At 46.9% G+C, this 25,164-nt stretch overlaps 1 protein-coding gene across 11 annotated transcripts in view; it reads right to left on the reverse strand.

The window, feature by feature from the left end:
- Positions 1-25,164, reverse strand: part of EPB41L4B (erythrocyte membrane protein band 4.1 like 4B) — a 139,093-nt gene that overhangs the window by 63,490 nt on the left and 50,439 nt on the right. For 10 of the 11 annotated variants that reach the window (XM_070795238.1, XM_070795239.1, XM_070795243.1 and 7 more), the window contains 11 exons: positions 24,970-25,014; positions 23,017-23,069; positions 18,582-18,702; positions 17,197-17,284; positions 16,951-17,039; positions 16,585-16,654; positions 16,322-16,491; positions 14,092-14,201; positions 11,798-11,828; positions 8,597-8,630; positions 4,649-4,713 (listed from right to left, as the gene is read on the reverse strand). In XM_070795238.1, coding sequence (XP_070651339.1) covers positions 4,649-4,713; positions 8,597-8,630; positions 11,798-11,828; positions 14,092-14,201; positions 16,322-16,491; positions 16,585-16,654; positions 16,951-17,039; positions 17,197-17,284; positions 18,582-18,702; positions 23,017-23,069; positions 24,970-25,014 — 876 coding nt within the window. Of the gene's footprint in view, positions 1-607; positions 2,825-4,648; positions 4,714-8,596; positions 8,631-11,797; positions 11,829-14,091; positions 14,202-16,321; positions 16,492-16,584; positions 16,655-16,950; positions 17,040-17,196; positions 17,285-18,581; positions 18,703-23,016; positions 23,070-24,969; positions 25,015-25,164 lie in introns of those variants that run through there. The other variant, XM_070795246.1, reaches the window with a different exon arrangement.

A 25,164-nucleotide genomic window follows, 5' to 3' on the forward strand; every position in this document is an offset into this window, starting at 1 on the left:
ATGCTAAGAAGGCAAGCTGAACAGACCTGGGGACTGCCTGGATACACAGGGCAAAAGGGAGAAGAGTTGTATATGACATAAATTCTTATCCTGGGTAGGAAGAAGAGAGTCCAGGTGAAGTTACTTTTTTTTTTTTTTCCAGTAAAATAGGATGACTTTAATTTTGACATGTGATGCTTGATATGTACAAGGATATACAGGGTGAAACATCAGTATAAAAACTCACAAGAGTTGTCTGCATTACAGAGAATAGCTTCAGAGTCAACAGCACTTATAAAATCTTAACAAGATGAGAAGAGCGGGTAGACTGATAAGTGAGAAAAGCAGCGGGCAGAGGAAGAACCCCTGGAAAACACCAATCTTTCACAGGCAGACAGGCACAGAGGCTGGTACAAAGAAGAAAAAGTACAAGGGCTAGAGTCAGAAATCCCAGAAATCAAGGGACTAGCTTCAAGAAGCTGTGAATGAGTGATTACTGTTGTCAGATGTAGTAGAGAAAGGTCTGCGAAGTTGAAGGATAAAAAGCACACACTTCCTTTAACAATTAGGAGGTCGTGTATGTATACTGGTTAGACCTCTTGGTTGCAAACAACTGAATCCACTCGAGTTACTTTAGGCAGAAAGGTATTTATTAGAGATTATCAGACAAGCATACACAATCTCCAGGAGGGCACAGACACAAGTGTGGAGGTCTCTGCCAGGATGAGCAGCTGCCAAGGCAAACACCCACCCTCACCGTAGGACTGTTACAATGGAAACCCCCTGCCATCTGGGACCAGGTCATAGAAGCCCTCACCAGAGCTGCCCTGGATGAAGAAACACCTCGGCTACTGTGCCTACAAGTCATGCCACTCTTCCTAAGAGCAGTCTCATTCTAGGATGAGCTTGCTCCACACCACCTAACTCAATGTTCACGTCAGACTTCCAAAGTCCCATCACCTACCTCATCCACAAACGATACCTCTGTGCAGTGTCAAATGAAGATGGTGTCCAAAAAAAAAAAGAAGCAAGAATAGTCTTTATTGCTCAGAAACACAATTGGAAAAAGGTATCAATAAAATAAAAAGATTCAGAACACAATTACTTGTATGCAGCACAAACACTGAGGATCAAAAGGTCTGCTAAAGGAAACACGCGTAAACAAGGGCCTCGGGAGAGTTTACAGATGATGGGCTTGACCAGGCCGCGCCTGCAGTTGATTCTCTCCTTCTGGATAGACTTTCGTGGTAACCCCTCCAAAAAAGGTCAGATTTCGGCAATAAACTATCTCAAAGGATGGCAACACATCTTTAAAAAAAAAAAAAAAAAAGGCTTGAGAGGGCCAAATTACCGTTACATATATGAAAATGGCACAAGAATTGACTTCACAAAAATACTAAGAAAGGGTCTCGAGCCTACCTATCAAGAGGGAAAAAATGACTTACTTGGGAGCTTGGAATGGGGGGGAAATAAATATTTGGGTACAAGTTTTATTCTAAAAGACAACATACTGATTTCTGGTTCTACAAAAAGACTGTAGCAACACCCTCCTGTCCTCTTGCCCAGATGCTTTGGCACAACGTCATTAAAATTTTATATGCTTTAATTTGAGCCATCAATGGGTCTCAGATGCATGTTGCCTTATATACATATATATATATATTTTAAGCTTATTTATTTTAGCTTTTGGCCATGCCTCGAGGCAATGCAAGATCTTAGTTTCTCAACCAGGGATTGAACCCATGCCCCCTGCAATGGAAGCGTGGTGTCTTAACTGCTGGACTGCCAGGGAAGTCCCTGTAGGTTGCTTCTTAAGAAGTCTAGGATAAAAACCAACCCTCAAACTCTGCATATTCTGACAGTGTGTGTTCATAATTATGTCTTCTGAAATCATGCAAGTTAGCAGCACCGATCATTAAGACATTAAAAAATTATTCTTGTACTTGAGCAGTAACTTCTATAAAGACAAATGCTATGCGATTTATGATTAATAAAACTGCTAAAATTCAAAATGGCTAAACTGCTTTAAGATAGGAAATTCAAAATCTCCCTGTGTTTATATAACCTCTAACATGTTACATACTTTATTTAGCTTCTGAAAGAGGTAATCCTCTGTTAGAGAAAGTCTGAATGTTATATGCTCAGCCTAAACATATTAAATGTTGACAAATCACAGAATTTTAGAGCTAGAGAAGACCTTGTGCTCATTTAGTCCAACCTGCTCTTTTCGGGCAGGGAAAACGAGGCCAACAGAGGGAAAATGGTTTGTCCAAGATCACACAATGACAGCAGCTGGGCCCCAGTGACCCCAATCCCCACCGCGGTACTACATGATACTCTCTCTACAGAGCAATCTTCCCAAGTTTTCCTGGGTTTATTTGGTCCCATTCATTAAATAACAAAGAAACATAAAGTACACGGCAATACAATAAACACAGACTTATACTCCAATTTTAAAATCAGAATATCAAAACGATTCCTGAGCCTTTAACTACCTTCATTTTATTGAGAATGCAGTCCACAGTGAGTTATGACTACCTATCGTGGTTACGTGCAAATATTTACACGGACACTGAAAACACCATTCAGAACTATTCCTCGGAGACACTGCTACAAACACGTCCATGTGATGCAAGGCACTTTCCATGGGATGGAATGAAACTATGATGGTGAATGGAAGTAAGACGCTTCAGTCTCTCAAAGCGCAGTCATGACTTTATCTCGATACATCATACTTTGCTTTCCTCCTAAGTTCTTCTGGTTCTGGTCGTGGACATAATCGAAATGGCTGTCATCTCCACTGGCTGACGCTTTCCAGTGCGGCCTGTCATCCTGAAAGGATGGCCTGTTTTGTTTGCAGAGGGAGCAGTTAGTGGCGGGGGTATGGAAGACAATCAGAGAATTGAGCGAAGCAACATAAGCACAAAGGAAACGGGCAGGGGAAACCATGAACTACATGAATGCAGGTGGTTTTCAGAAGAAACGCACAGATTCTCTACTTTCAAGTGTTTTTTTTAAGTTCAGACGGTCTGGTCCTCTATCAACTTCCAAGCTGAGAACAGCGCTGCCTGTGGCTGGGCCATCATCCCTCCAAGGGTGTCTAAGGATCTAGTCAGTCTGGGAAAAGCTAGGTGATGGTGAAAAAGGTTCCTTTTCTATGGGGATTCTCAGAGCTGTTGCCATGGGAACATACACCGTGAATGCCTTATTCAGCCTCTTCTAAAAGTGCTGGACCAAACATCATTCTCTTTTCAGGGAGAGTCTGATAAAATACCATATGCTGGGTCCCACCCTCAGAGATTCTGATGCCGGAGGTCTGGGGTGGGGCTGGAACTCTGCATGGTCAAGCTCCCGGGTGGCACAGATGCTGCTGGGCATCAGGGCCACCTGTGAGCTGCACTGGGCCAGCCTTCCTGGCATTCCCAGCGAAGACTGCCTCGCAAGGAAACCAACGTGGTAAAATAGGCGAAAATCCGTGTTACGTTTTATAGGCATGAGGTTAAATTAAAAAGCATTTATATGAATCTCTTCCATGCCTCATGTCTGGAAAAGAAATGGTCTCTGCAATACAGAAACTTTTAGAGGTATTAGTTCACTAGTCTAACTTGCTTTTCAATGTTCCATGGACATCAAGTGCTTATGATCAAACCGCACTGTCGTCCTACAGGATCCGCAACAGACGGGGTAAGAAAGATCAAGAACTAACTGCTCTCCTTGGCCTTGTTCTGAACGGAGGTTTTCCCATCACTCCGTTCACCATACTTTCTCAAGGAGCCAGGCTCGCAATCTCACTAAGAAATAACTTTATACAAACTGAATTCGCCAACTATGTTTCTGAAGGAGCTTCACACACAAACACCCATTAAGACTGATCTGAAATTCAAATCTTAAAAGGAACGTTTGCTTTTATGAAGCTGGCATTAAAAAAAAAAATCCCAAGCTTAATCATAAATACAACAAAGCAGATGCCAGTTTATCTGGGAAGGACCACAGTCGGTTAGGACACAGGTGGGCAAACACGACCCTCAGCCTAAACCCCACTGTCTGTTTTCATAAATAAGCTTTCCAGAACACAGACAGGCCCATTCACTTCTGTATCCTTTGCGGCTGCTTTCAAGCTATTCAGTACAATAACAGGGTTGAGTAGTTGTGATAGAGATCACAAAGCTGAAAATACTAACCATCTGGACCTTTACAGAAAAGTTTACTGACCCCAAGGTTTAGAAAAAAAATTCACCATCAAAGAAAGCAACCCTCTACTCCATCCTTGGTGGAAAAAAAAAATCCTTTCAAAAAAGTCCCACAACAAAAATCCCTGAGCTTTAATCTGTCCTGAATTCTCAGGACAGAAAAATGTTACTTAAACTCTAAGCAACATTTCAAACAGAAAACCAAATCCCAAATACCTGAGGTTAGACTGACTAAAACAAAACAAAACCAAAAAAATCCCCTCCCAGTTCATTTTATTTCATCAAGCATAAGTTTAGTAAATCTAGATCCATTACTGGCTTCTTTTGCTTTGCAAATTACTCATCTCTTCCAGGACAAGACAACTCTTTTAACAGCGGTTTCTGATGCAGAATTTCAATTCACCACAGAGTAGGAAAGGACAGCTTGGAAAAGGACAGTAGAAGTAGAAAAGGACAGCTCTGGGAGCTCAGGTACTTACCTTACGTTGGGAGAGTGGGGGTGCCACCGAGGTTGGCCGGGGTGGAGATTGGGATGATACTGAGGCTAGAAATAAAATACCAAACTGGATTACTCGATGCCCTTTTGGTTTCAACGGTCTTCACTGGCTGTGGATGGAGAGGCTCTCACTGGTGCCTGGCTAGGGGAGTGGAAGTTTCCCAGGATATCAAGTTTCCCCCATGACAAAGGTTGGGGGCTGCCCTCTAAGAAGAAAGGTGGAAAGCATCTGCCTTGAAAGGGTGCCCCAGAGCACCCGGGGCCGGGCAGCATTCATCTCTCCCGAGGGAGCCAAAGGAAGGGGCCAGAGAAACTGGGAGAATGGGGGTAATTTATTCTTTAGAAAAAATTTCTGCCATGGCTGAAAAGGACGACAACTGTGTGTAAACAGTCACACTGCAAACAGGACTGGACAGGGGACGACGCCAAGGGAGCAGAACTGTGCGCGAACTCTTTCTCTCGTTTAAACACTTTTCCATCAGGTGATCCAAAAGTAAACATCCCCCGGAAACAAACAAAACCACAAACCATCTAGATCCTGATAAAACAGAGAGAGAGACGTAGTTTGCCCATTTTAACATGAAAAAAAAAAAAAAGGACCCAGACGGGTGACTCACAAAAATGGCCAGGGGTCAAAACAAGGCAGGCTTGGGTGGGTGGCAGGCTGCCTGCAGCTCCACTTCTGGCCTGCAGGGGGCAGCAGCCATAGACACTGCCAGAAGTCCTGGGGCTTCGCAAGCCTAAACTTTCTATGGGGCAGATGAGGCTTTCCTGACATTGAAGTCACTACAGTCTAGCCACTATTATTCTTTTCATCATTTCTTCCCCTTCTTCCTCCCTGATGTTTCTGTTAATAAGAAGGAGTCCATTTTCTATTATGGAAAATTCTCAGCCATTCTGTTCATTCAGGGTCTCTGGACCTAAGATGCCCTCCTGGCCTACTGTGTATTCAGCGGCCTCTCTACTTCAAAGATTCGGTCAGCAAGACCACAGCCACCAAAGGACATCCTACGGGAAAGTGGAATCTGGAGGAAAATCTCAGTAGCAGAGTCTGAAAGCTGACCAGGGCTTTAGAATCTCCTGGAAATCATCTCTGCACATGTCTCTCTTTTAGGGGCTGCAGAAGACCAGAGAAGTGATAGATGACTCGCCCAGAGCTGGGCAGTTTCAGGCGTTTCAATCACACAGCTAGGCTCCAAATGAGGCTCTGCCAACTGGGTCTGCAACAAGAGACTAAGCTAGACTAGAAATGGATCTTCTAACACCTCGTCTTCAAACACAACCAAGTCAGATGCACTGGAGAGAGGTGGTCACCCTATCCATAAAGCCCTGGAAGAAGGATATTCCAGAACCTTCCTTGTTCTCCTTCAGAAAATTATATACCCTCTAAAGCTGTCCACCTGATGCGAAGAGCTGACTCATTGGAAAAGACCCTGATGCTGTGAAAGATTGAAGGCAAGAGGAGAAGGGGACGACAGAGGATGAGATGGTTTGATGGCATCACCGACTCAACGGACATGAGTTTGAGTAAACTCCGGGAGTTGGTGATGGACAGGGAAGCCTGGCGTGCTGCAGTACATGGGGTCACAAAGAGTCGGACATGACTGAGCGACTGAAATGAACTGAAAGCTGTCAAGGAGCATTTTGTAAAGTTAATCCACACGGTTCTTAACCAGGGCAATTATGCCCCCCTGGGGACAACTGTAAGGAGGTATGTGCAGTTTTGCTTATCATAACGACTGGAGGGTTACCCATAACTCATTGGCAGAGAAGAGGGAAGCTCAACCTCCTGGAAGTCTAAAGACAGTCCCAAGCAGTGAAGAACTGTTCCTCCCCAAATGCCAAGAGCCCTCTCATTGAGAGCACAGCAATCCATCGTCCGCATTTGGCTCGGCTTGCTGAGCTCAGAGTAACAACAAGGCTACAACACTGTCCTCCTGGAAGCCCTTCTCAGCACTGAGATGCTTATCTGCCCACTTCTCAGGGTGTTCTCTGCCGACTCAATTTATTCCCAACACAGCACCTGTAAGGCTGGCAAGGGGAAAGGGCCAGTGGTTGCCAAAGATGTTAAGAGATGAATACCATCCGGGTAACGGTTTTCGTGGATTTGATCTCAATGAACAACTGCCTTGACGTTCACTAAGAGCAGAGAATGCAGAGAAAGGGCACACCTGTGAGGCTGCCAGGGCAGAGGCAGCGCTAAGTCGGAAATGCTTTGCTTTGCTTATTTTTATCTTTTTCTCTACTTCAAGCACTAGTGACCCATTGACAACATTCTAGCCACTCACACCTGAAAGTCCCTCAAAAAAAAAAATTATCTGTAACTAAGAAGAACCAAGAACCCAAAGAAGTCAAGAAGATTGGGAAACCTGGCCTTTGCACTACCAGATACAAAGCACTTTTTACACTTATTCACAATAACTCAGAAGTCACATCCAGGTTCTGCACGCAAGGAAAAAAGATTTCATGTACAGAAGACAGTATCATAAAATTCTGAAACATCATTTGGCGGTCTCATGAAGATAATGTACACTGGACTGGGATCTCAGTCCCATCTAAGGAATTAATTAATCTACAGTAACGAAAGATCCAGAAAGAGACTGATTAAAATAAGGCTCCAAAGTGAACTCATCATGGAGTATTTAATTACTTGTGACATTCAAAACCAGACTGGTGACAGGACACAGAAACCCAGGAGAGGAGTGTCCCTTGGACATTCACACCTGCCCAGGACAAGAAAATTGGCCCCACATTAGGGGGTCATCAGACATGGGTGCTGCCTCTCGGTCCAGGACAACCAAGGAAGCCAGGAACACACCATCAGCTCAGGGTCCTTGCCTGGTCACTCATGAGAACCACCTTCAAGGCCCTGACGCTTGCCAATACCGGATCCTGCCCACCCTAGAGTTTCAGACTCAACCAGTCCAGGGTGAGCCCCAAGCACCAGTTAGTTTTTTAAAGCTTGCCAGATGGTTTGAACATGCAGCGCGGCTGCACGATTTCCAATGAGGGGCTCAGAGAAGGCTCTTTGAAGGTGATGGTTTCCCAGCAGATGAGCGCAGGTGAAGGAATAGTGGGAAAAAATTATGGGGCAAAGATGATGTGATTCTCTAAGACCTGAACCCATGCTGTATCCTAAGGAGCAGAGACAATACATACAAAAGTTAAGCTGGACCCAGGTTGCGGAAGGCTGTGACCAACCAGTGAGAGCTACCCATGGGCCGTGGCTGACGGGCAGGCACGGGGTTCGGGCCAGCAGCCATGGAAACCCACCTTTGCTCCTTCTGCAGGTAACAGGCCTAGCACGGTGCTTATAAAGCAGGTTCTAGAAACTACCACTCCACGAATGGTAATGGACCCACCACCAATAGAAAGTGGTGGAGAAGACTAGCTGTTTTTATGGGGGTTGGGGGGGGCTGTCCAATAGTCAAATGATTTGGGGAAACCCTAGATTTAAAAAAAAAAAAAAAACGTGTCTTCCTTGAAGGACTTCTTGGTACTTTTGACACCCCAAAGGGCACTGGAAGATCCAAGAAGAGAATGAAGGACGAAGCATTTCCCAAATGTGTGACCACATCCTTTCCTGGAGGCGCATCTCCAGGGACTCATGTTCCCTGGGCCTAGAACACGTGGACAACAGCTGCCTCCCGGGAGGACCCGAGAGGCTGTGTCTGACCACCCAGAAAGTTTGGACGTATGTCCCTGTTTCTTGCCAGCGGACAAGGTAAAGAAGAACAGGCAGCTCAGAAAACCAAGAAGAAGGAGGGGTTGGAGAGAAGGTTCTCCTCTTACTGTTTTCTCAAAAAAAAAAAAAAAAACACATATTGCTGTTATTTCTTCAAAACCTGGTTACAAGCATAATGACTGCTCAGTGTGGAGAATTTAGACACTAAGAAATATGACATGAAAACCTTTAAAAGCAATAGCTCACCTGGTAATTATGGACTTCAGGATTTGTTTTAGAGCTAAAAAAAGAAAAAGAAAAATTGTAATAGCCTGTAAAGCAGATTGATTACTGATTTATTTAACAGCTATAAACTAATTTAGGATGCTGGCTACTCTGTTAGCAACTTTTACAAATCCTATTTCTTTTTGGTTACCAGCAGTTTAACTGAGTACATAATTGGGGAAACTAAATAGCAGCTCTCATTAGTCACTTAAAGCTCACAAATTTTAAAAAAGCTCACAAATAAAAATATCTAGGTAAGATCCCAGAATCCCAGTTGTGATGTTACATTTTGGAGGTAAGAAAGAGGTCCTTTCACAGTTGGGCAAACCAAGTAACTTTAGTGCCCGTTTCAGGTTGCCCTGGCATCGCTGGGTGGCCCATGGTATCAGGCAGCTCCAGTGACGCCCAGGGCTTTCTCCAGTTGACAGAAGAGTCGCGGGTCCCCTCTGAGCATCCACCACCACGGGCCCCACTTCTCTCAACAAGGCAGCCATGACATGGCCACCACTCTGGAAGGTTCGTTCCATATAAGGTTCTGTCCTGGGAACTTCACATCTTGTCATTTAATCCACACAGCAAGGCTATGAGGTGCATACATGTTACCACCTCATTTTATAGATAAAGGAATGGTTGTCTAACAGAGGAGTTAAAACACTTGCTGGCTAGTCCACGGCAGAGACATTCTTTGCATAATCTCTAGGCCCCCTTTCTGCTAAGCCACCCTGGCTCTCTGAGAACCTGAGGAAAGCTTCCAGGCTCCTCATGCACGATCCTATGTTGACGGAATCTGAAGTCTAACCACTCTGGTCGGAAGTATGGACAGAGACAGCTGGTGTGAAACACAACGCTTGGCCAGAGAAACCACAAACCAACCCAAGCACAGCCATCGGGCTACGCTGCTAGGGTGGCATGTTCAAAATCAAGGTTTCTCCAGCAATGAGAAGGAAACCCATCATGGCTATGAGTCTTGCTTGAGGTCCAAATAGTCCTGGGCTCCAGTTTTCAGAGAGGGCAGTGCACAGTGCCAGGCTCTAGGCCAGATTCACCCCCTGCTGCCCTTCCCTAGGAGGGCTAAGTGTCTGCAAGATGCCGTACTCCTGACATTACCTCGGTCCTCAGAGCGCAATTGTATCCCCAGCTCCCACAGCACTCCTCCCCACCCCAGGATCCCACAGGCTGTGAAGAGCAATTGAACAGCTGCGAACAGTGGTTATTAGCTCATTTGTTCCTAAAGGGTATATTTACTGGGGTTGGTTTTTTCCCTTGGTGGAGTTGTTTTTTTTTTTCTTTTAGCTTGTTGTACTTCCTGATATATATAATCTCTACTAGATGCTATGAGGAAAATGTAATTTTATTAGGGAAAAACAAACAAAACAATCACTTCCTGAGTGAGCAAAGGATAGAAACGTAAGTCATAAGCCCCTGAGAATGAAAAGCAAGACACACACTAGCCACCACAGGGATCCTGGAAACACAGCAAGCTTGTGGGCCTAAAACTAACCCACGTGGGATCCCTGAGCTCTCCTCTTATTCTCGAGGTCCAAGCCTGGTGTGGAGCAGTTCAACAGGCCCCTGGGGGCCTTCGTGAGATGCTGGGAGCTGAACCCAGACACAGGAGTCAGACACCTGATGCCCAGCCGAACGAACGGCACCGCAGGCAGCGTGTGCAATCAGAGATGCAAAGCTGAGTTTCCCAGCTGTGTTAACACAAGGGCCAGCTACGTTCTCCAGAATCTTGGGGTCCCTGGGGTGTCTTGAGGCTGCCTGGGCGTGGGGTGGGGTGATGAGCAGCAGTTGCCAGCCCTGCCTTCGGGTCCCAGCTCAGCAGCATCCAGAATAACGCCAACTGGTCTGTTCTCTGTCCTGGAAAACCTTCCACGGCAGGTTTCCCCTAGGGGGCCAAAGCCAGAGGCTAAAGAAGTTTGAAAAATACTTAATCGAGCCCAACCTCTTTGTTTTCAGATGAGAAAAAGGAATGCCCAGAGCTGGTTAGTGCACCACTGGGGCTGGGCAAGAGGCCTCCCAACGTCTCATCACCAGCCCGCTCCTCCGCACGCTCCGCCAACTGCTCAGGGTGCACAGCGCCCCAGAGCTGTGCTGACCTCAAAGACCACCCTCTCCAGCAGCCTGAGCCCTATGCCTGGGATGGCCAGAGACTTCCTAAACAGGACCACCAGTGGCTGAAGCTTGGACCCAGGGGCGGAAACAATTATAGTCTGGGGTTCTCTAACATAATAGCTGTCCACCAAACATCAAAGCTCACATAAGAAAGCAATTGTTTCAGGGAGAGAAAGGCACATGCCAGGTGGGACAGACTGGGACCTAGATCCCCCCGGGAGCTTTAAAACCACAGATGCCCGGTCCCCACCCCCAGAGACTGATTAGCCTGGGGTGCGGCCTGGCCGAGGCTGTCACCAGCTCAGCAGGTGATTTCAATGTACAGGAAAGATGTAGGCCACCTGTGTGGTGGGGGTGGGGCGGCAAACCACGCCCCACGGGCCAAACCTGGCCCACCTGCTTTTGTGAGTAAAATTTAATTGGAACACAGTCCCGGTCATTCACTGACATCCTGTCTGTGTTGCTTTCATGCTCTAAGGACAGAGCAGAGTGGTCCTGAGACAGACAGCAGAGCCCACAACATCTAAAATGTTTACTACCTGGCACTTGACAGAAAAAGTTCGCTGACATCTGTGCTAGAGACTTTCAGTCTCATGACGAGTTCTCTTCCTGCAGGAATGTCACTGGGTGTCTGATAAAGGTCTTCCACATGGTCTGACATAAAACCCACATGTCACTGAGCGAACCCAGCTTTTCTCCGGGAGCTTCGGCTTTTCCATAGCATGGCCCCTCTTTCCCACCACCGCCTGCAGAGCCGTTAGCACACCCTGTCTGTCCCACAGACGCCGATCACCTTCGTCACCACTGTTACAATACCCAGAGCACAAAGCCACTCAAGCAAAGCAGCTGTGCTTTCCAAAGTAACAAACTATCTTGGAACGTTCTATTGTGTACCTGTTGAAAGCCAGGTGGACCATAGAGCCTGGCAGCAGAAAAAGGGGGTGGGGATGGGGACCATCAAGGGCCTCACTTCATGATTTAATTGTATTAAGGATAAACATCACCACTGCAAATAAATACAATAATTCGACAGCAGAGCTGTCCTCAGACTCTGCGGGCACTTACCAGAACTGAGCTGCTATCACTGGGTTACTTGCTTTAAAGGAAAAACAGAAAAAATAAGACATTTTAGAGAGCTTGACCACTTTGGACCACTTTTTACCAATGATTGGGGAAGAGACTTCCATGATCTCAGAGCAGTCCTGATCCCAGGAGGCAGACTCTTCACCCTGGTTACTTCTCCTTTCTGGAGAAAACATACATCACCTTCTTGCTGTGCCCCACCCTCTGATTCGCTCTGAAAATGATCGCTGAGCTAGTTCTCAGGACCAGGAGCCCTAGGACGCAGAGACGAGACAGTCCCTGCTCTCAAGGAGCTCACAGTTTTCTTACAGATAGAGACTGCATCGGGAGATACTACAAACGGAAATACAAGCATGAGCCTGTGCAGGGGAGCTCAGGGCAGACGCCTCCAACCCAGCCCGGGTGTGAGTCTGGAGAAGGATCATGGACAGAGATAGATCTTCTGTATCTAGACTCCATTTTGTTATGTGAAAACTGGAGCACGGAAAATCGTTACATGTTTCCCGAAGAGGCCAGAACTCTGCCTGGAGAAAATGTCAGGAAAATAAAGGAGGAAAAGAGATTGGAGACCAGGAAGGGAAGTGGAGGAGAAGCACAGAACCATGGAGTCAAGGCCCCTCCCGACTGCAGCAGCCACAGCCTCTGTGTCTGCACACCTCCAGGGGCTGGGGACTCACTCTCTAAAGAGGGAGCACTATCTCTGGCCGGCCACATCAGAAAGTTCTTCCTTATACCGGGGTGTTTCTGGGCAGCTTTGAACCAGTAGGCTATAAGCACAGTGCTCGCCAGGGAGGTGAACACAGCTCTTGGGACAGAGCATGCTCTCGCCTCTCTCCCCACCCCATCATCTGTCACTCCCAGCTACTGCAATCAATCACCCTTCAAGGATCCACCACCCTCCCTGGACACACCCCCACCCTCTCAACCTCTGGCCTTTCTTGAAAGTGAGGCCACGTTCCCTGGGCTCTGGGGATTTTCCCCCCAGAGAAGCAGCCAAGAATGTCTTTAGAGAGTTTCTGGTCACCAAACTACTGCTCCGTTGGTTTACAAAAGAAGGAAACTGCGGGGAACGCAAGGTTAAAGATTCTAGAATGGGAAAGCATAGGCGCCAGGTCCCACAAAGGCCCGAGTTACACAAGAAAAATATATGGAATGGCCACTACACTGATATCCAAGCAGGGGACAAGGGAGGGGTAGGGAGAGTGCAAAGGTTCTGCTATAAAAGAACAAGCATCTTAGTGCTAAACTCGAGGTCCTAAATGAAGGAGCAAGCAAGTACGGGCACGGAGAGCTAGGCTTTGGGACTGTAAACAATCCTGGACCGCTCATCTTCTGACTGCACCTGTAGTGGGTACTAGGGCCATACACGTGCGTGGCCACAGTAGTAAACGACAGACCAAGCTCAGGGAAGGGAGGAGTAGGGCCCACATCCCGGGGTCTGGCTAAATTCAAGGGCGGGGAATGTTTGGATTAACTGTGGGCCCTGAGTCCAGTATGTAAGAGTTCTGGTTCTCCTCTTACAGAGTCAGAACTCTGGTTAGCACGAGACTGATGTCCCCACGTGAAACTGCAAGATGGAAGACAGGACTTCCCTGGTGGTCCAGTGGTTAAGAATCAGCCTGCCAACGCAGAGGACGTGGGTTTGACCCCTGGTCTGGGAAGATTCCACATGCTACGGTACAACTAAATCTGTGTGCCACAACTATTGAAGCCCACGTGTCCCAGAGCCCTGCTTCACAAGAGCGACGAGAAGCCCACCCACCACAACTACAGAGTAGCCCCCCCTTGCTGTAACTAGAGAAAGCATGAGCACAGCAATGAAGCCCCAGCAGAGCCAAAAATAAATAAGTAAAATAGATTTAAACCGAAAAAACCACCACCAAAAAACCCAAACAAAGAAAAAGATAAACTGGAATATGGAGGAGAGACAGGGACAGTTTTTCCCTCAGAGACACATCATCGTCTTCCACAGGCAAGAAACAAGTTCACCAATGACATCTCTGAGGTCCCAGGTCCCAAAGAAGCAAACAGGCGCGAGAAAGGAAATATGGAAAAGGGAGAGGAGATGAACGCACCCAGTGGGAAAGACTGAAGACAGATGGATGGTGAGAGGAGCTTGATTCCCACCAAGAGAATCCCACTGGGGTTTTGCTGAAAGATTCATCGTGACAGAGAACAATAAACAGTTCCTCCAAAAACTGCTTCACCAAACTCCTTGGGGCTTAACCAACTAAACCATGACATAAAATTCCAAAACAGAATGCAAATCACACCACCTTTGAACGTCGAATGTCTTCGGGATGGATAGCGTTTACTAGGCTTTCTCTCGAAGGTGCTGGTTCTTCGTAACCTGGCGCCATGTGTCGCTTGATATTCCGTCCGCCCACTGGAAAGCAAACATTTCACGGCATGCTACCAAAATCGGAATGTTGGTACAGTGTATGTATTTGGAAGTGAATTTTTATATTCAAGAGCTCCAGTGTAAATTTCAACTTATCTCAAACTCGTTTGGTAAAGACACACGCTAAATTTAGCTGTTTGGAAATAAAATCGCCATTGCCAAATCCAGGCTGTATTCTGTATCTACCAAAGGACAAACCTACAATTTAGGGACCAGCCACTTGACCATACAAACCAAGGAGGTCCAAGTATCTGGAACGTTTGAGTAAGAGAACACCGAATTGCACATAAAATAACCTTTCATAAAACATATTAGGTAGATGTTCAACTCTTTTAAAAGGCTGTTATCAGTGACCACTTAAACTAAACCATGGCTTTCCTTGCTATGCCCAGGAAAACACTGCTGCTTTCAGCAAGGCTCTCAATCACCCTGACGCCCAGCTGCAGCTTCCAGGCGGCAACGCTGTCTTTGTCTGATCTATCACTGCTTCATTCCAGCCATCCTTGGTTTACAATTTATCACCTGGAAGGAGGCACTTGCCACCTGCTCTAACTGCCTCCCAGGGGCAACCTCATCTCCAAACTCCCTTCCATCTCATGCCTCTTTTTAAAGAGCACAAGGGAACCTGGGCTAGGCCAAGCCCCACGGGAGTGTCCTCCCGGGATAGAAGCCTGTCTGGGCAACTTCTACAGTCCCCTGCTCATTTCAACAACAGCAGACTTCAGAACACCATGCAATGTCTCTGCCAGGCTTTGCGGTCATGACATCTCCGACCCTCCACAGGACCCATGATTTGAGTATTTCTCAGCAAGGACTTAGTACCCCCACTCCCCTCTGCAGCATTTAAAAATACAATCAAACAAAGTAATTCTTTAAACACAAGTGCACAGCCATTTCTGTGCACAGCCAAAGAATCTGAAATGAACAAATCCTCTGGCATTTTAAATAGAGTTCAAGGACATGCCATGTGTGGGAAGAGGTTATGAAACCATGTGAAGTTTCAGATCTTGTAACTGCAATTCCTAGATCTGTAAACACGCCTCAGAAATCAACCCTGGGAGTGTATTTAAAATGGACATTTTCAGGTTTTATTCATACGGGCACATGTGTGCAGCCACAGACTCTAATTACAAAAGTCTTAGCTGGGGTCCTAAATCCTCATTTTTAACAAACACCCAGGGAATCCTCGTGCACTTTAACAGACATGGTCTTAGAATCATAAGTAAAAACATATCAGAATAAATTCTCTTTCTCCAGAGTCTTTTCAAATACTCCTGAGCCCGTCTGGGTCATTCACACAAACGGTGACATCCGCTCTTATTCCTCCTGCTGCTGCTGCTAAGTCGCTTCAGTCGTGTCCGACTCTGTGCGACCCCAGAGACCGCAGCGCACCAGGGTCCCCTGTCCCTGGGATTCTCCAGGCAAGAACACTGGAGTGAGTTGCCATTTCCTTCTCCTAACTGTCACCAAATACCTTGATGTTGGCATGTGACAGGCCATAGAGCAGTGGTTAAAATATAAGACAAAGGACCCTGACTGCCTGGGGTTGAGGCTCAGCACTAGCACTGACTGACGGTGGCCCTGGGCGGACTATCTACACCCCGGCACTAGTTCCCTTATTCGCAAAATGTGCATAATCTGAGGACCCATCTTATTAAGGCCACAGGAAGGATTCCCCAGTTGGTACGTGAAAAGCTCCAGTGCTGGGTGGTTGATGGGGCTTTCTGAAATGATGCTCCTGTTCTACCTACAAGGGTACCGCCCAGTGTGGCCGCCACCCGCTTTCATTTGCACCGGGCTCCTGAAGCCTGGTTAGTGAGACTAAGGAACCACATTTTAACATGTATTTAACATTAATTAAATAGCCACCTGTAGCTCGTGTCTACTGAATTAGACAGCATGGTTCCAGCTGAATGTCAGTGGTTAAGCATTTTGTGATTATTAGTCTCATTTTATCAAGCAGGATAGGTAGGCTGAAAGAGCTCAGATGTTAAGAAACAAGCTGGAGCGTGAGGTCCAATGCAAGTCCCCGAATGCACATCCACGGCTCCTTTTCCCCAGAACATCGCCACTGCCCTCCTTCGAGCTGTAAAAATGGCGCCTACCTGAACCGGAAGCGAGAGCCCAGCCGGATGAAGTCCGACCTGTTGGACTTGCTGTTTCCCGGCGTCCGCAGCCGGAAGAAGGCGTGATGCTCCACGGCGCACTTCCACAGGTGCTTGCAGGTCCGGGCGCTGTCCAGGCGGAACACGAACGTGTGCTCCTGCTCGCGGCCCTCGGAGGGGAAGTGTGGGTTCCGGTTACACGGGGCTGGTGACACCGATGCAGGGTCACTCCCGGCGAAGAGGAGGGACGGGGCAAGGCTTACCTGATCGTCATCCTCCACCACCACCAGCGTCAGTTTGCTCTTTTTAAAATCCATTTTGGTAATTTTCGGCCTGGCCAGAGAGAAAGCATTTTAAAAGCGCAGTCTGCAGGAGCAACCATCTACACATTACATAGCCCTTTCTTCTCTACCGGTTACGCTTTGATTTGCTTAAGAAATCATTCATTCAGGTAAGTGTGATTATTCAGAAGCGCCACTTCCATTGTCAGACACCCACACACGCAAGGGTCTGTGTGTTTTTAAAACGAATCTAGGTGTTGCCAGTATCCCTCGATCATCATCCCTCACATAGAATTCCACCACAAAAGAGGAAAAAGACATTTTTAATATAGGACAAAACTAAATTACCAAAAGAATAAGCCTATTTTGTTAGCTCCTTCAAAGATTAATATGCCTGTCGGGGTCAGTCCAAGAGAATATTCACAGCCATCTCTTCCCTACAAACAAACGAAGGCACAGTCGGTAGAAGGTTCTAACAGGTGGTCACAGAGCAGAATGCAAAACAGTTCTTCACCACGTTACTTTGTTTGCACATTGTTTACACATTTTTCCCATCACGGGGAACCCCAGTTACTTAAATGGCACAGTTCTTACCCTGACAACGTGCATGTCTACCCCATACATTTCCAGCCACTTCGCTTTATTCAGATAGGAGAGTTCCGCCTGGGCAGGGCTCTTTCCCCTTAGAGAAACCAACAAGACACGTGTGAACTGCCATGTGGACACCCACAGGAGTCTGCAGGGCGTGGCCACTCTGAGGGTGCTTGGGGCAATTAAAGGGACGAGGGATACCATCTACATTAACATGACACAACCCCCAAGGACAGACTGCTAACAGAACAAGGACAGAGCAGGGCTTACAATGTGAACGCTTGAGGAAGCACTTGTGTGTGTGTAGATACGTGCCCATGTGTGCAAAGGAGAAAGGCTGAGTATACACAGCTGACTGCTCAGAGCATCCTCCTGCAGGGCAGAGAGTAGGGTGGGGCGTATGGGGAGTGGGGTATGGCAAGATCCTATACCCACACTTTTCTACGTTCTTTCAGTGGGGTACAAGAATGTGCTGATGTCACCTGCCATTTTCAAGAGTCAGAATGGCTGCGGGACACCGTGAGACCATGGTAAGTCTCTGAGTCCAGGAGTGACTCGGCACGGGCAGTGTTTGGGGAAGATGGGCAGGCAGTAGGAAAGGCAGCGGGCCTGTTCTCCAGGCATAAAACTGCCAGGCTAGGGTGACTGAGGGGGAAAAGGGGACAAAGCAAAGGATAAATGACAGGGCTGGATTTAGCTGTGGGGACCACGTGTCCTGAAATGTAACTCTGTACAACACATGATCTAAGATTTGAGTGTCCCCGTAAGGGACCACAGGACACATTTCTTTAGGATTATGGCCTTGAAGTTCAGGACATGCGCACAGCCCCTGGTATGCAGACTGGCTGGATCCAGGCAGCAACCCCCTGGCTTGTTCAGGAGGCTGGGCTAGTGGCCCTGGTTATTCGATGAGCAAATCAGGACCAGGCCCTGCATTTCTGAGAGGACCCAGAATGTGGTTTGGTTTTTACTGTACAGCTCGGGAAAGAGAGATGTCCTGTGAGCCTTTGGAAAAGCAGGGCTGAAGCATAGCAGAGAAAGCAGTGAAGAGCTGGAGCTGTTTCAGTCATCAGTAGAGCCGCTCCACCAGCAGATAAGAGTCTGACCAACGTTTGTTAGTCGCTCAGTTGTGTCTGACTCTTTGTGACCCCATGGACTGTAACCTCCAGGTTAAGGCTCCTTTGTCCAATGGGATTCTTCAGGCAAGAATACTGGAGTGGGTTGCCATTCCCTTCTCCAGGGGATCTTCCCGAACCAGGGACTGAACCTGGCTCTCCTACATTGCAGGAAGATTCTTTACTGTCTGAGCTCTCAGGGAAGCCCTCTGACCAATGCTTACACGTGACCAAATGCATACATTGGAATGCTGGATGGTAGCATCAAGGTACCTGCATTCTTTCCATCTCTGGAAGATATCAAATTCCATTGCTTCTGTCTGATTTGGAATGAACCGAAACTCAGACACAAGCTCTGGTGTGTGTTCTGGAAGCTCGCACTCCCCAAGCTCGGCTGCAGGTTTCATAAAAGGGAGAAAACACGAGACAGTGAATGCTTCTGGTTATTGCGAAGCAAGTCCAAAGGCGCTCTGCCCGACTGTAAACAGCACAGGTACCCCCTCAGGTATAACTAAGGCCCTCCTTTCAGGAGGACTTAACTCCCACTCGGTCCCCACAGATACATTCAGAATCCCTTCCAATCACTCCAGTGTGCTCCCCACTGGGCCATACACCATCATCTCGATTATGACTGTCTGTCTCCCGACTACTTCTCCTGCCCAGGGAGGCTGTGATTACATTACCCCCACCAAACTGTAGTGCCTAAATTTGCAATAAAAGGCAACTGCCAGGAATGGGGACCTGCCCAGGAACATCCGTGTAACAAGGCTCTCGTTAAGGGTGGGTCTGAGCAGCACACCAGAGTCTGCAGTGCTGGAGAGGACCAATCAAGAATTAAGTACAGGCAGGATCGGGTGTTGGGGTGGGGGAATGTCAGGAGGGAGAGGGAAGGCATGAGGAGGGAGGGAATAGGTGGTGAGAGGGCTGCGGAAGCAACTGCAACTCAGGCAGAAGCTGGGAGGGAGGCGGCTGTGCAGAAAGGAGCAACAGCCACGTGGGCGAGCCCAAGCAAAGAGCCCAAAGCCGCCCCCACAGAATACAGGGCCGGAGGACACAGGAGGCCCATTCCTCCTCGACCTGAATGAGAAAATCTCTCTCCACTCCCCCAACCCTCGCAGGACAGGAGGCAGAGCCCAGAAGGAAAAGGAATCCCCCAGAGGCCCCTCTGCTCCTTTTCTGCAATTGCCTCTAGTACCTGGCCAATACAAAGCGTGGTCAGCAGGCCAGCAGTGTGGCCATCGCCTGGGAGCTTGCTTGCCATGCAGAATCTCGGGCCCCACCTGAGACCTGCGGGAGCAAACCCGCCTTCCACCAGGCACCCAGGAGGGTGGGGCACACGTTACTTGGAAAAACATGGATCTACAACAGGAGTTTTCTAACAAATATGCATCAGAACTGCCTGGAGGACTTGTTAAAACACACATGGCTGGCCCCCACGCCTAGAGGTTCTGAATCCATCGGTCTGGAATAAGGCCTGAAAACCTGCATTTCTCTTTTTTAATTTATTTATTTTTAACTGGAGGATACTTGCTTTACAATGTTGTATTGTTTCTGCCATACAACAACATGAATCAGCCACAGGTTTACATATGTCCCCTCCTTCTTGAACCTCCCTCCCACCTCCCACCCCAAAAACCTGCATTTCTAACAAGCTCCCAGGTGATACTGATGGAGCTGATGCAATATATTCCCAGGGAACATACTCTGAGAACCACTCCTTAACACAGAATCCCATCAACAAGCCAGCACATGACCAAACACCCCGAATTGACAGCAACCCTTAATGTACCTAACAGCCCTTTCCACTGGCTTCTGAGCCCAAATCCCAGTGCCCACCCTTCAGGAGAGGGACTCCTGTGGGCTTGCAGAAGAGGATGAAATGTCCCTGTCCACCCAGAGGAAGCACTGATACCAAACTGGGAGGGCTGGTGTGAGGACCGCATGACACAGCCTCTGACACTGGGTGGGGAACTCGGTGCTGTCTCCTCACCTGACCACAGCCCCTCAAATATGCAGCTCTCAGCTGGACGGCAGCCCTAAGACCACCAGGGGTCTGAATCAGGGTATGCGGCTGCTGGGGACTCTGGGCACAGCCACAAGTGATGCTTCTGCTCTGGACACATTTGCCCAGAAAAGGGGAGGGCTGGGCTTCCAAGGCTGGGGGCTGCAACTGACCTCTGACCTAGACTTTACCCTGAAGCTGCGGACCCAGCAAGGTCAGAAGGGCTGTCTGGAAAGAGGTCTCCTTGATATGAGCCACCCTGCAGCATGGGCCAAAGTGAGCCATGCATTTACTGGTGTGTCTGCACCAGACTTGATTAACTGTGCCTCTGACATGGCCAAGCACAGGAGAGAGAAGCCAATGACAAGGTTCCCACGAGACCAGGTGAGGGGGCTAGTGTCCCCCCTTATCATTAGGGGACTAAAACAGGCCTGAGGGACACCCATCCTGAGGAAGCATGCTGCCTGCCTTCCAAGAACCTGCCAGCAAGAGCACACTTCGCTTAGCCGTGGTGGGGGGTGGGGGGTTGGAATAAACAGCTCAGAGGCAGGAGGGCTTGACTCCCACTTGACCGGTGTGACCTGGGTAAAGTCCCTTAACTGTCTGGGTCTCTAATGCCTTATCCACAAACCTGAAACTTACAAAGCAGGGACACAGCACAAATGACTACGTTTTCCCTCCTCCCTTTTCTTTGTACCTGAATTAATTTTCAAATCAACCATAAAATTCGTTCTCAAAAGAGCAGAGCCTCCAAGCAGGGCCACTGCATCACAACAACGGAGGCACTGATTCAAGGACGACTGCGGCAAGACACGTGTTCATGGCTCCAGCATGAGAGGAAACACCTTTCCTCTCAGTTTTCAAATGCACAGAGGCTCTCAAGAAATTTCACAGTCCTTGGGGAGCTCTTCAAGTTCATTCTGCACTTACTGATCACCTACAATAAGCCAAGTCCCCATTCAAGAATAAGCAGTAAAGGTGACTAAAGAACTGAAGTATCAGCAAATGGGAGTAATCTGGTCATTAAAAACCATCTTTATGAGTATGCTGCTGCTAAGTCGCTTCAGTCGTGTCCGACTCTGTGCGACCCCATAGGTGGAAGCCCACCAGGCTCCCCCGTCCCTGGGATTCTCCAGGCAAGAGTACTGGAGTGGGTTGCCATTTCCTTCTCCAATGCATGAAAGTGAAAAGTGAAAGGGAAGTCACTCAGTCATGTCTGACTCTTAGCGACCCCATGGACTGCAGCCTACCAGGCTCCACCATCCACGGGATTTTTCAGGCAAGAGTACTAGAGTGGGGTGCCATTGCCTTCTCCCTTTATGAGTATAAACATGATGAAATATATGTACTAAAATTACCAAGTAGAAAACCATACAAAAAAATCTATACAACTCTGACAAGAACTACATTTTCAAAACTCAAAACACATAAAAACTCTGCTTGTCTGTGAATAGGATGGTGGGTTCCTTCCTTGCTTCTACTCGTCTGTTGTCCTGATAGTCTATAATAAGCCTGTACTGATTTTATAATTTGAAAAAACTTAGATCAAGTTTTAAAACTTGGTAAATACAAAAGTCAGAAGCCAAATCTTATTATGGTGTTCAAAAAGAATTAGTAATTATGAATGAATACATCATCATTCATTATCCCATAGAAGCCAAAGAGCACACAGGTAAAGAGTCCACAACATATGTCTATCTGATGTGCTAACGAAATTCCCTATGTGCAGCTACACATTAGTATCCTCTTAATTAGTGCTGGAGACTTTAGTGAGTGTTTCTTGTGCATCTTAAACTAAAATCTACCAATGCATCATATGGATGGAATGGTCAACCCTGAAAGCCAGGCAGGCAGCCCTCGTACCCGCCAGTTCCCACCCACATGCTGATGGCTCCCCTGTCAGCACTTCCAGCCTGACCTCTCTCGTGGAGCCTGATCTGCACTGACTCAAGAAGCTACCAGAGGCCCCACTGGCACCTCTGAGCCAAGAGACTGCACAGATGTCCCGCCGTGGAACCCAACTCTTAGTCTAGCCATTCGCTGTTACCATCACCCCTTCTCAGCAAAAGCCTAGCAGTCATCTCTGACTCCTCTTTTAACACTGAAGCCTAATGACTGGGTCCTTCTCCTTATATTATTGATGTGGTTTGGGGGGGTGTGTTTAACCCCCAGCCTTGGTCAGTTTGATTTTTTCACAGCTACATCTCACTCCCAGTCTTGGTCTTGTTCCTGTCCCTTCTCCCCATCATAACCACTGTGGCCTTTCTAAAATGCACATCTGATGGGGCCTGCCTCCTTCTTCAAAGGCACCACTGCTGACAGCATGAAGCTGATGTGCTTTAAATGGGGTCAAGGTCACCCACTTTTCCAGATTTCTGAGCTTGGCCCTCTGTGTACTTCTCTTCTCTGTGCCCAGGATCCTCTGTTCATCTCCATCTACCCTTCCTCCCATGGGCCTGCCACTTCCGAGCCTCCTGCAGGTCTCTCCTGCCGAAGGAACCACACTCTGCTGTATGTGTGCACACAGAGTATGTGATCCTGCCTTGCGGTCCTCAGGGGACCGGAAGCTACTTGGAGATGGAGACTGTATCATGTTCATTTATACCCCCAAAGCAGAGCCCTGTGCCTGCTACATAGTAGACTGTCGTTTGTTCAAAGGAAAAGCAATAACTTTAAAATGCTAATTACCACTAAGGAGTAATGTACCTTGTAGACAGAGAGCGGCTAATTCCACAGCTGTTTCATATGGGCATTTCAATCTTGGAAAAAAAAAAAAGAAAAAATTAATTCTAAATATGAACTTTAATATTCATAACTATACAAAATGTCACTAAAACCATTTTTCAGAAGGTAGTGATATTTAGATAATGATTTTTGTTCTCTGTGGTTTCTATTTTTGCTGCCTACATTAAAAAATGCCAACAACCTGACTTACTCTCCCTGTTTCCCAAAGTCAGTTCTCCTCATATCTTAAATTAACCCCATCGAGGTACAGTTTCAACTCTAAGCATAATGGGCAATTTTCCTGAATCTGGCAAGAATGGGGAAGTTTGGAAAAGACAATGAAAAGCCCTGCTCTTTGCTTTACTAGTTTTAAACTTATTTTATCTTGATTTGACACATGCATCTTTTCAAGGTGCCTTAAGTCTTTCTTGAAACAAGGTCCTAGTGTTAGAAATGAACAGAGAGACACTATATCTAAGATGGCCAGGACAGCCAGATACACCCAAGCGATCAAATAACTGAGACACTGCCACAGAGCTGTATTACTACAAATCCAGAGATCCCATTCATACTTGATACACAAATGTTGTTAGAAGAATAATAACGACATACATCGGTACAGCACTTCATAGTTTTCAAAGCCTTTTCACATGCGCATATTATCCAGTTTGGTAACGACATACATTAGTACAGCACTTCATAGTTTTCAAAGCCTTTCCACATGCGCGTATTATCCAGTTTGGTCAATGCGTCCAGTGTGTCAGCCCCTACTATGGGTGTGGCCAGTGCTCCCTACCCTTCACCTCAGAGGTAAGGAGCTGAGTGTTCAAGTGTCCTGCCCACCACTGGCCAGCTGGCAAATTCAATGCTGGGGCCAGAACACCAGGCTACTGGGAATATAGTAACGTCAGGCTGAGGTGCATGTCAACTGCAAAGTGCTGTACAAATCCAAGATGTCGCCACTAATGTTCTTCCAGACCGAAGACAATCACCAGGTAAGAGGCTTTTAGTATGGGAGCACAGTATGGTGAGAGAGAAATACACACACACGCTTTGATATACACACAATCAAAGATCCGCTATCCGTATCACACTGCTAAGGCGAATGTATACACTGTACAATCTACTTGTTCTAGAGTGTACATTTCACTAGGATTCTTGTAGCACATATTCTACAGAGAATTTGCAGATTCAGAAATCACATTTTAAATCTCCTTCAGGTTATATTCAAAATCAAACTGTATTCTTGTCAAGAGCAGGTATTGCTTTTTAGATTCAGTGGGTCTTAGTTCTTCATGTAGCAGAAAACAGTCAATATGTCTGGTGAAAAATGACACAGCTGTAAAAGTTGTGACTGCAGAAATCGCATATCCTTAAAATACATACACTGCCTGTAAAATCAGTCACTTCAGTGCCAATGCTTGTCGTGCTCAACACTGTATAGCCAGAGGCCTCGACTTAAAAACCATTTTTAAGAGAGGAAAAGGAAATGAGATGAGACATCTAAACCTCTTTCTAGTAGAATCAGAATGTAACCTCTTTACATAAATGCAGATGGTGATGAGCGAGACTTTCAGATGATCCAAATACTTGTAAGTGTATACATACTAATAAAGTATCTTGCTTGCAAATACAACAAAAGCCGTTATGAATGGAGCAATGATGTGACCGGGGAGAGAATGACTCCCAAATACACATCACTGAAGATATCAAATGCTCTTGGAAATGCTTCAAGCCATATAGGAGTTATTTAACATAAGATGTTGATGATAGTTATACAAGAATTAGACTCACTTTACAATGCCTGGTGTACTTTTTTGAATTTTGAAAATGGAACAAGGGTAACGAGTTATAAAAAAAACACACACAGTGAATTATTTAGAAAATACACTATGATCTATCTTGAGTTAATGGTTAGAAAAAAAACATACTTACTTTCCTGAAAGAATGTCATGCCTGAGTTGTAAAACAAACAGGTACCTGATAAACATATATAAAAGTCAACAGAGGGTCACTGTTCCCCAGCCACTTCCAATCCCCAGCTTCCCAGCACTGCTCCCACCCCCACGCAGTCCGGAAGTCTGCATCGTAACAAGGGAGTCCAGGTCAGATGAGAACCTGGGTGGAAGC

The sequence above is a fragment of the Bos indicus genome, chromosome 8, assembly GCF_029378745.1.
Source record: "Bos indicus isolate NIAB-ARS_2022 breed Sahiwal x Tharparkar chromosome 8, NIAB-ARS_B.indTharparkar_mat_pri_1.0, whole genome shotgun sequence".
NCBI lineage: Eukaryota > Metazoa > Chordata > Mammalia > Artiodactyla > Bovidae > Bos > Bos indicus.